The 11,584-nt window shown below is 48.5% G+C and overlaps 1 protein-coding gene and 1 long non-coding RNA gene across 4 annotated transcripts; both read left to right on the top strand.

Moving 5' to 3' along the window:
* Positions 1 to 439: 439 nt before the first annotated feature.
* Positions 440 to 9,348, top strand: wipf2b (WAS/WASL interacting protein family, member 2b). 3 transcript variants are annotated; one of them, XM_085455239.1, is made up of 8 exons: positions 440 to 607; positions 1,555 to 1,651; positions 1,744 to 2,062; positions 5,748 to 5,873; positions 6,096 to 6,743; positions 8,446 to 8,661; positions 8,872 to 8,973; positions 9,189 to 9,348. In XM_085455239.1, exons 2-8 carry the CDS (start codon positions 1,586 to 1,588, stop codon positions 9,227 to 9,229), a joined length of 1,518 nt encoding a protein of 505 aa, XP_085311365.1. In that variant the 5' UTR covers positions 440 to 607; positions 1,555 to 1,585; the 3' UTR covers positions 9,230 to 9,348. The 3 variants fall into 3 exon arrangements, with proteins under 3 accessions (XP_085311365.1, XP_085311366.1, XP_085311368.1); XM_085455240.1 differs by having other exon boundaries at positions 1,744 to 2,041; positions 9,189 to 9,347; XM_085455242.1 differs by having other exon boundaries at positions 1,744 to 1,876; positions 9,189 to 9,347.
* Positions 9,349 to 9,535: 187 nt separating this feature from the next.
* Positions 9,536 to 11,527, top strand: LOC146712099 (uncharacterized). The gene is made up of 2 exons (XR_014920245.1): positions 9,536 to 9,836; positions 9,951 to 11,527. It is a non-coding gene; the product is annotated as an uncharacterized LOC146712099 (long non-coding RNA).
* Positions 11,528 to 11,584: the final 57 nt, after the last annotated feature.

Genomic DNA, 11,584 nt, shown 5'->3' on the forward strand with positions numbered 1-11,584 from the left:
TGAGAACAGAGTGTACAAACTGGTGTATTACATTTAAACTTTTACATTTTTACAAAGGGTCAAGAGTCTTTACCCGAAAGAATTTTAAAAAGACGTTTAAATGTGTTTTATGAATAGAGAAAATGATTGCTGTTTTTGAGATTCTTTAAAAATTTACTTGATATACATTTTATTTGATATTATAAACTCATAATATTCTGATTGAACGCTCGTGATCAAGACAACATTTGATTTCGGGAACTTCATGTTAAAAGAGATCAAAACGAATCTCTGCTTCTCCTTCTCCTCTAACCCTCTGCATGTCCTCCTTCACTACAAAATAAAATAACAATAATCTTATAAATGCGCTCATTTGTCTTTATTAAAGGGAAATGGGTTTAAACTTGTAATTGTGTAATAAGAATGGCAGAATGCCGTTATTTTAGTGAGCATGCGCAGGTGCAGCAGCAGGTCACGTGTTCTTGTAGAGAAAAATAAAGAAATCTCTGCAGAGCTGAGGCTAACGGCGGAGTTACGGTCCTCACGGCGGAGACTCCGAGAGTGAGAAAGCAGCCAGCGAACCGAGAGAAGCATGAGCTAGGCCACAGAGACGCGGTGACGCTCACAGGTACCGTTTATTCACCTCACCTGTCCGAATGTGCTCAAAGCTAACGCGCATGCTAGCGCTGAGCTAGCAGATTGGGCTCGCGATGGAGCTAACTCCGCATACTGATCAGCCTCTGCGGGGGGAGGATTGCACGGATAGATGTTGGTCACTGTGCACACAGCTGGAGGGGAGCGCGGTGAGGAGGATGAATCGTTAGCCCAGCATCCTAGAGAGACCCGGGCCGGTTAGTCCGGAGCCAACCCCCCCGCCCCCGGACCCGGGCTGGTGGGGTCCAGTGGAGGCAGAGAAGCTGTTCAATAGTTCAGGTTTGACCAACAGAAAACTGGTTTAAGCCACCAGGTGAATCCAGGTTGAAGCCTCAGGGTTCAGGCCTCCATCACAGGAGCAGCCGCTCATCTCTGACACATAGGCTGCGTTCACACTGCAGGCGAAAGCGCATCAAATCTGACGTTTCTGACCCTATGCGACCATCTATCCGATCATGGTCTGACAGTGTGAACGGCGCAAATCCGATATTTTCAAATCCGATCTGGGTCACTTTCGTATGTGGTGCTGAATCCATCCAGTGAAACTGTTGGGAAGACAATGTTGGAGAAACGTGAACATTTTATTTGTTCTGTATAATCTGCAGACTGACAGAAATCTGCAGCTAGAAGCAGCGCTCCTCTAAAACAGCAGTAAGGATCATTATTAGGACAAATGTAAATAACAAGATAACTTTATAACTTAAAGCAAAACTGGGAAACGTAAAGTCAGAAACAGTCAAACACTGTTTGTTTGGTCTAAACGGAGCGCGTTGTGTGTGACGTCTTCTTGTGCGCATGCTGCTTTGAGCGTTCACACTAGAGCGCCTTTGCTGTCGCATTTTATTTGTAGTGTGAACGAGCAGACAAAGAAGAACAGCATTGTCAGGAAGGTATTGATCGGATTGTGTGTCTGTGTTTCAGGTGATCAGGTGTGTGTTGTATCAGCTGCAGGATGCCCATCCCTCCTCCACCTCCTCCTCCACCTGGGGGACCCCCGCCTCCCCCCACCTTCAGCCAGGTGAGCTTTCTCTCATTCATAACCTGTGAGCCTGAGAAGACTTGCAGCATGTCACAGTCTGGTTATTTAACTCCACCTCCATCTCTCAAAAGGCTAATACCAGCCCCCCGAAGCTGAGCAAGGAGGAGGCCAAAGGTCGTGGCGCGCTGCTGTCGGACATCTGCAAAGGCGCCAAGCTGAAGAAGGTGGCGGTGGTAAACGACCGCAGCGCCCCGCTGCTCGACAGTAAGACTCAGACACCAAAGAGCCAAACAACCCCCACTGAGCACCCATACATTCGCTTATACCAGTACCTACACCAGCAGCAGAGCCTGCCCAAACAGCAGGGGGCGCCGTCTGAGGAGCAGAAGAAGACGGTCGGAGATAAGAGCCCCACGCTGTCGCTGGAGAGTAAGAACGCCATCTTCTCTGGTACTGGAGTCAGCGTGCAGGAGGCCGAGCGCAGCCTGAAACAGCCGCCGTGTTTCCTGTCCACCGAGGGAGAGGGGCAGACGGGGCCAGACCCGCTGAGGTCAGCTGACCTGATGGTCAGCAGATCAGCTGAAGGTTTACCCCCCGACGGGGTCCTGGGGGTGCTAAGCTCAGCTACGGAGCGCTTCCTTTAGATTCCTGCGTCTAAAATCAGCTGATCGCTCATAACCATGTGACCAGCAGACGCAGTCAGATCAGAGCTGACCTAAACTTGCCTGCACAGCGGAGCACGCCTCACACTCATCCTGATGAATAACTAAACCTGTGGGGGGGCACGGGGTCCTGATACGGCCCCGGTCATGAGCTCACGCTTCAGCCTGTGATGTGTGTAAACATGGCGTGGGCCACGCGTGTGTGACTTGTTAGTGCTAGCGCTTTAGTTCAGACCCTGCGCATTAACACCACAGACTCCTGTTCTGGGATCTGTTTTCCAAAGTTGCCAAAATAAAGTTTAAACATGTTTCAGGACAAACGCTCAGCAGAGTTGAAACAGGAAGTGAGCGCAGGCAGGTAACACGCAGGTAATTCATCGAACCTGCTTGTGTTTCTGCTGCTGGCCAGCAGGAGCAGCCGCACAGACGGCGTTTAAATGTGACCCGGGTCCTTCGGGCTTATATGCGGTCACCCCTGAAGATCCAGCCTGTGCAGGAAACCCCGTTCCTCCTGGAGCTGTCACACACTGGTCCACAAACACGCTCGTCGTCAGTGTGACGTCACAGCGAGGACGCAGGTGATTAATCTGGTATCAGTGTTGGGATTGGAGAGAGCGTCAGAGCTTCGACTCTTCTTCTGCGCACCCTCGGTGGCGGCGAGGTGTGAACAGCTTCAGCTGTACAGGCAGAGACGGCCGGCAGCAGCCTCTGACGCGCGCTCGGTCAGTTTGTAGAAGCAGGCTGAAACGGACTGCATGAGCTGAAAGACTGGAGGAGCGATCGCTCTGCTGCTGCTCCTCCGTCTGTAGACGGCTCGTCGTCTGTTTGACGGGCGGCTCTGAAAGTGGCCGTGACTCCTGCCCGTCATCGGGCTCACAGTTGACCTCCACACACACACGCCGTGTCCCCTCCGGCTCTGACTTCCTGTTTGTTTCTGTTCCACCTTTTCCTGTTTCTCCTCATCTGATCCGTTCTGTCTGTGTCGGCTTCACCCTGAACCTCCGTCATGTCTGTGCTCTAACTTCTCTTCCTTTCTCCGCCGAGTTCAGACTTCAGGTTAAAGTTGCACCACGGCGGTGGCGTGCGGGCTCGGTGGGCAGGTGACGGAGCGGCTGTTGAAACAGATGCTGCAGCTTCCTGCACAGCTGCTGATGACCTGATGATGCTTTCTGCTTTGCTGTGTGTGTTCCTGCTCTGTAAATGTCTGCCGTCCACGCCACCCACAGTTTCATCCCAAACCATCGACGCACTCGCGACCGCACGTACGCGACACGGCTGAGCGCTCACCTGTCAGTGGAGCTGATGTCCTGGCCTGATGCTGGTTTGCAGAACAGGAATGTTTCTAAAACTCTATAACGTGTCATTGAAAGCCGTGCTCGCCGTTTCCTGCGTAGACTCTGTCGGGCGACTGAAAGCCGCCCTATCACACACCGATCAGCAGGATCATTGTCGTTGTTATTTATGTAGCACATTTAACTCCAACAGCAACGTTGACCAAAGTGCTGAACAGAAATACCAAATAACTCTCAAAGTGTATTAAAAGGCAGTGAATACCATAGATTGACAGTCGGAGCCTGTCTGATGTGTGGGGGGAGATTATTCCACAGTTAAGGCACCACGACCACAAACGTTCGATCGCCTCCGTGAACCAGCCTCGAACTGGGTACGGCTAAAAGCAAAAGATCCTTTGATCTAAGAGATCCAGAGGGTGCAGAAGGCTGCAAGAGGTCCGATTAAACACCCAGGAGCCTGTCCGTTCAGGGCTTTAAGTCTACAGTACAATTTTAAAATCAATTCTGATGTGAACAGGGAGCCAGTGAAGACGGCGAGCATCGGGGAAAATGTTCACGTCTTTTAGTTTGTGTCAGAAGACGAGCTGCAGCAATCTGGACCGACTGCAGTCTTACAAGGCAGGTCCGACTAACTGCAACGTATGAGAAGTTACAACTGTCCAAAAGATAAAAATGATCCCACCTTGGATAAAAGCCTCAGTTTGTACAACTGAGCTAATCTGTATTTTAAAGGTGAAGTTATTGTCAAATATAACTGCCAAATTTTTAACGTGCGACTTAATAAAAGGCTGAAGACTGCAGGCGAGAGTTAAAGTGCTGCGATTGCTACGAAACGTTTAGGAAGTTAGAGGCCATCCAGACACTGAAGGCTTTTACTGGAGCAGAGCAGCTTCTCATCAGTCTGAGTGTCATCAGCGTATCAATCAAGTGTTATATTCGTTATGTGAAAGTTAGCTAGAGGCAGCATATAAATAGAGTAAATTGGGCCCAATATGGAACCCTGAGGAACACCACAAGTAAGGGGAACTGAAGAAGACGTGAAATAGCCAAAGCTCGCAGAGAAAGTCCTGAACCACTATGAGGGAAAACCCTTGGACAGAGCTTTAAAACCAGACTGAAACCTCTCCAGAACATTTTTATAACGACAGCTGTGTGCAAAGAAATTTTGTCTCGACTGTAAAGTAGAAACCCAGAACGTGTCCACAGCGGGTGGATGTTTCAGGAGTGAAACTGAGAGCGTGCAGCGGGATCAGTTAGCTTTTAGCTCGTACGCAGACACACCTTGTTAACCTGCAGCGGGACAAGTGGGCGGCAGACACCTCTGACCTTCCTCTACAGCATGAAGCCTGCCGAGGGCTGCACAGCTCGGTCATCCTGCTGCTTTCACTGCTGAAGGGTTGCTCTGCTTCCTGTACCCGTGTGCTCAGACCAGCTACAACTCGAGTTAGCATTTCCACTTCCTGTTTCCTCGCTTTGAAGTCAGTAGGCTTTCCTTTCAGTGTCTGAGAGGTTTACACTCAGGCCCCGCCCCTAACAATGCAAACTCTGACTCACTGCTGCCTCTACTGGATGGTAGAGGAACTGCAGGATTGGAGGTGAATTTATTTGTTCTAACATCGCCTCGTTAACCCACTGGCTTCATGAGCATGGAAAAGGGGCGGTGCTAACTTTAGAAGCAGAATGAGCCTTCAGGTAAAGGTGAAATAAAGACATTTTATCTCACGGGTGGGCGTGGCCACACTTCAGACCAACTTTACATCTACTTCCTGTAGCATGTTTTCAGTCATCATGACGTCTGGTCTGATGGTGGTGACGTGACTCCTTCCTCTTTCGCCCTACCTGACGGATACAATGTCTCCCGTTTGTTCCTGACTGATGCAGCCCTGATGATGTCACTGTGATGTAATAGGTTATAATCGATGTGTTTTCGACTGTTTGTTGTGCTGGCGATGATGTCATCGGAGCTGCGTGGGAGCGTAAAACACTTAAACTTAAAGTCTCACTTCATCTCACCTCATCTCACCTGTGGCAGTCTCCTGACCTCACCTGCATCCTACCTCGCGCACTAATCCATCCCATCGTCACGTTAGTGTCGTAGCTGTGGTGTCGGTGTAAAGCAGTGATGTCCCACCCTCAGGAGGCGGAGCCCTCACTCATCTGTCCGATGGTTGTGGTTCTCAGAGCCGAAAGGAGGTGGAGCAGCAGCTGCAGGAGCCAATGGAAGCGGAGCAGGCAGTCCATCTGGTTGTGCTGCACCAATCGGAGGCCTGTTCACAGGCGGAGTTCCCAAACTGAGGCCAGTCGGAGGTGAGAGGTCATTTGCTACTTTGTCACTTTGTATTTTTTCAATTTCAGATTGGTTTTTATTTGTTTTCATATTTTTTTTGTTTGTTTTTATAAAAAATCTTGTCAAATTTTAATGATATATTTTTTTTTATTATTTATTTTTATTTAATTTACAAATAAAAATAAACGGGTGTTAATAAAGTTTTAGATGTTTGTAAAGTTACCTTTCCATATTTTCCATAGATGGCGCCGTCGGTCGCTCTCCCTCCACTCGGGCTGCTGCGCCCCGCCCTCCCAGCCATCGCCATGATGATGCAGAGAGCCCCTCCCCTCAGGCATCATCACCCATGGAGACATCTCGCATGCCGCGTCCTTCCCTCCCCAACCTGTCTTCATCCCCTTCTCCCTCTTCCCCCTCCTCTACAGCCTCATCCCCCTCCACCGGCATGAAACACTCTTCCTCTGCCCCTCCTCCACCCCCTCCCTTATGTCGCAGAGGTAACGCCCCCTCCCCTCCCACCTCCGCTTACAACAGAGAGAAGCCCCTTCCCCCCACCCCCAACAACACCCCTCCACTGCCCTCCAAACCCCCACCATCTCCTAGCAACAGCAGGCGCCCTCCTACCTCGGGAGGAAACCCCGTGTCCTCTTCCTCTCTGGCCCCGCCCCCTCCACCATACCGCATCACTAACGGCCCAGGTGGAGAGGCAGCACCCGAGCTGCCACAGCGCCACAACTCACTCAGCAACAAGAGGCCCGCCCCCTCACCAGGGGGCCACACCCCTTCCAGAGGCCCTGCCCCTCCACCTCCTCCAGCGTCACCTACACCCTCCCAGCAGGGTGCCAACAGGCCACCGCCCCCTGTTAGAGAGCCGCCAGGTAGAGGAGCAGGTGAGAGGTGATGTCCTTAAGTTACACAGGCAGTAAGATATAGTGCTCCGGGTGCATTATGGGAAATTTAAGAGCAAATGTTCATTTTATTTTCATGAACGCTTTAACAAATATAACACATTTTAATAAAAAAAATTATTTAAAATAATAATGTTTTGCGTTCTGTAGACATTCCTGCAGTTTAACTCATTGGTGTTATCTGGCCTATAATTAGCTAAGACAGGTCTAGTTTTATTTTTTTATTTCTCCAGGCTAAATGATGATCCTCTAAATTTGTGACACGCCATTTCCTCTCCAGATTACGAGTCATCTGCTTTAGGCTACGTGTTTGAGAATTATACCACGGAGTCAGGTACTTCTGATTTGAGACCTTAGTTTTCACTGGAGCTACAGTATCCAGAGTCGTACGTAGTGAGGAGGTGAAATTATTAACAAGATAATCGACCTCTGTTGGCGTAGCGTTCAGATAGCTGCTCTGCTCTGTGTTGGTACAGGTCATTGAAGATGATAACAGTGGGTGGATTATATTCTTAAACTTAGTTACAGCGCTTTCAGAAAGACATCTACTGTGATAAAGTCTACTCTCCTCTGCTGTGTAATCAATTATTGTAAATGTAAATGTTATCAGGAAATGATCAGACAGCAGAGGGTTTTCAGGAAACACTGTTAAATGTTCAGTTTCTATGCATATGTTAAAACAAGATCTAGAGTGTGATTAAAGTGGTGGGTGGGTTCTTTTACATTTTGAGAGAAACCAATTGAGTCTAATAACAGACTAAATGCCATGTTGAGGCTGTCATTTTTAGCATCTACATGGATGTTAAAATCACCTACAATAATTATTTTATCTGAGCTCAGAACTAAATTAGATATAAAGTCTGAGAAATCAGACAGAAACTCTGTGTAAGGCCCAGGTGGACGATAGATGATAACAAGTAAGACTGGTTTCTGAGTTTACAGCTGGGGTGGACGAGGCTAAGCATCAGGCTTTCAAATGAATTAAAAGTCTGTCTGGGTCTTTGGTTGATTAATAGGCTGGTGTGAAAAATTGCTGCCACACCGCCCCCTCGGCCTGTGCTTCGAGGTTTCTGGTAGTTAGAATGACTCGGGGGTGTTGATTCATTTAAACTAACATAATCATCCTGCTGCAACCAGGTTTCTGTAAGGCAGAGTAAATCGATTTGTTGATCGATTATTAAGTCATGTACTACACCGTTCAGCTGCTTTACTTAGTAAAAGTGTGCTTGCTCGCTCTGGCTGTGAGCTCCTCGCTGACGTGTAATTACAACAGTGAGTGTGTGATGAAGTGGGTGTGTCTGCTCTTCAGTCATGGAGCAGGTAGACCAGCTGCTGTGATCTGAGCACACGAGCTGTGGACACTCAGGGTTTAAATTAGATGCAGAGACGGGTTTAAGGTGGAAATACTGGAATAAAAGAAGAGATTCTGAGGTTTTCACCCTCAGGGGAGTTCAAATCATGTTCAACTCTGGACGTCATGTGATGGAATTTATTTAATCGTACTTGTTCTGAAAATATTCAGATTTTTTACCTTTGGTTTCGTTTTTTCTTTTAAAAATTATTATGAAATTGTTGTAACTTCATAAAAATTTAACAAATTATTTTTGATTGTTAGACAATTTTCAGAAGTACAGTCACCTGTGTCGATCACCTGTGTCGATCACCTGTGTCGATCTCTCCTCAGCTCCTCCGGTTCCGGTCCAGACGTCCTTGAGGGCTGGTGGCAGAGAAGCCCCGCCTCCCCCTCCTTACAGGACACATGGTAGCCCCTCCCTCTCTTCCGATCCCCCGACCCGAGGAAAACCTCCTCCCCCGCCCACCCGCACCCCAGCCGCTCCTCCCCCGCCTCCCCCTCCTCTCCGAAACGGGCACTCCTCCTCCGTCCCTCGCTCGTTTGCGGGTGAGTCCGTCTCCAGCAGGCGGTCGATGAAGCTGCTGCTGATTTCCTCTGATGATCTGATTAGAGCTGAATTCGTCTCCCCGCTGCTGTGTCCTCCTCCTGTCTCTCCCCTCTTCTCCTTTTATTTGTAAAGCCGTGTAAACGCACACGCAGCTGTTTGTATCACTCTGAGCTGTTTCCGTGTCCTGACTCTGTGTCGTCCTCCTGCAGATGATTTTGAGTCCAAGTACTCGTTCCATCCTCTGGACGACTTCCCTCCTCCGGACGAGTACAGACACTTCACCAAGATCTACCCGAGCAAGGCCAACAGAGGTACGACCTCGTGCACGTCTTTGTTTTCATTCGTCCGTTTATTCACGAAAATAACACAGAACAGAAAGTGACGTTAGAACGACAAGTTCTGCTGAAACAGAAAGAGGTTCAGTGGATCCGTCACGTTTTATTATTTATTTATTATTATTACAAACAGAATCCGAGCAGACACAGGGGGAGCTCAGAAGTTTAACAAACATTTTTGTTTGTTTCAGTGATGCGAGGAGCTCCTCCCCTTCCTCCGGTCGGGAGGTGAACCAGGAAGATCACACCCTGGACCACACACACACACACACACACACACACACACACACACACACACAGAGACAGACACACACACACACACACAGAGACAGACACACACACACACACACAGAGACAGACACACACACACACACACACAGAGAGACACACACAGAGAGAGACACACACACACACACAGAGAGACACACACAGAGAGAGACACACACACACACACAGAGAGACACACACAGAGAGAGACACACACACACACACAGAGAGACACACACACAGAGACACAGAGACACACACAGAGACACACACACAGACACACACACACACAGAGACACAGAGACACACACACACACGCAGAGACACACGGACACACGCGGACGGACAAACACGCAGACACACACACGCAGAGACGCAGACACACACAGACACACACACCTTACATCCATCATCCTGTCTGAAGTCTGCGGCGTTCCGGCTTCGTCATCCTCGCCTTCTCCATCGCTGCCTCATCTATGCTCACAGCTGATTGGCTGAGAGAGGTCTGACAGACTGACGAGTCTCAGAGAGATGGCGGGAGGAAGCACTGAGGAGCCTGATTTAAAGGGCCAGTATGTCCGTGCACGAGTCCTCCGAGATAAATGTGAAGCTTGGGAGGCGCTGAGCCTCCTCTCTGCACCGTTTTCATGTTTTTAGTTTTGCACCGGCACTTTTTGTTTTCACAGACGTCTGCACGGACGCAGGACACAAGAACAAAGTCACTCAGTGAATGAGCTGAAAGGAGCCGCTCGGCGTTTTAGGAAACCTTCTACAAGGAGCTGATTGACAGGAGACTCGTCGTGTCCCTGAGACCATGACGAAACGTTGAGTCGCTCCTTTAACGAGGCTTCAACTCATGTTTCCTGTAGGAAGCTGGATCGGGACCTGAACGGAACTCACTTCCTGTGTGAGGAGACACGATGGCAGCGTAACTGCTTCGTCATCATCACCTGCCGTGGTGATGTCATTGACCTCTTACTGAGACTGGAGCTGGTCCGTGAGCAGGCGGGTCTTTAAGTGCCAAGTGGGAGTAACTCATCTGGGATCAGCTGACTCCTGCTGCAGGTCATCAGCAGCTTATACCATGTTGTGGACTGTGTGGGGGGGTGATGGAACAAACCATCACAGACAGACTGGAAGTCTCCCACCTGCAGCGAGGACTTCCTTCCTTTTTTCTTCCCTCTAACTACAGACTAAACCTGGTGCATGTTGTCTTTATCTGAGCTGTGTGTGCGTGAGAGAGCACATTTCTTTTTTTAACATGCAGTGTTAAATAATTACCCATGATGCAGAGTGCGCAGGTGTGAGCAGCAGGTCGACACTCGCTCTGATTTCAGGAGCTGAATCTTGAGTTTTGTTTGAGGTTCAAATCAGGAAGCTGACGATGTAAAATAATCTGAGAGCGACGAAGTCGAGAAGTCGCGATGAAGATTCACACAAGTAAAAATGATACTAATGAAAGTTGTTGGAATAATTTGTCAGTAGAAATGCTTTAATGTTTGATGGGATAAAACATTTAATTCAAAAAAGCTCTGAAAATAATTTTGATTTAATGCTCGAGTTGATTAAAATAATGACATTTAGAGAAAATGAGGAGATTTCTGGAAATGAAGTCCGATTACATTTTTTTGATAAAGCTGAAAAAGAGAAACTAATGTGTAAAATCAGGATGTTTTCATTTACCTCGTTTTCTCTAACGTGTCCGTGTCACACTCATGTTTCCAGTTTCTTGTGACTGTTTCAATGTTTTTAAACGTACGTTCATGTTCGATGACTCGTTTTGTTTGTCACATGAAGCCTTTTTCCCGTCGCGTCCTGAATCCTGGTCACGTGACCCATGAGCGGTTTGAGACTGAATCTGATGTGGTGCTCAGGTTTGAGGTGTTTGCAGTCAGAGCAGATTTCGGCTCTTCTTCTTCTCTGGATCTTCGCTTGCGGTCCTGCAGCAGCAGAATGCGGCTCAGTCTGCACCCTTCGTTCCATTTTATAGCAAACTGTCTGATTTTGTGTTCTTTGATGATGCATTTTGAACTGCAGCAGAGCCTCCTGCCCCATGCCTGCTGTGTTCTGCCTTACACACAGTTAGACTCTGTAAAGAAACTACTAAAAGCTGTAACAAAGCGACCCGTGTGCTGCAGGGTGGTGGTAGTGATGGTAACCGTAGTGACGATAGTGTCGGGCTGTCCTGCAGCTTCACTGAGGCTGAACCTTCAGTCCCAGTTTAACAGCATGCTCCTCTGCTCTCAATAAACTCCTCAGCGACTCTCTGTGTCCTGTCTCATCTCCTCACAAAATATTTCTATGGCTCTGTTATAAAATC

This window comes from Copadichromis virginalis, linkage group LG4 (assembly GCF_057382275.1).
Source record: "Copadichromis virginalis isolate Kocher_CV1m ecotype Utaka linkage group LG4, C_Virginalis_male_GT1.1, whole genome shotgun sequence".
Lineage (NCBI taxonomy): Eukaryota > Metazoa > Chordata > Actinopteri > Cichliformes > Cichlidae > Copadichromis > Copadichromis virginalis.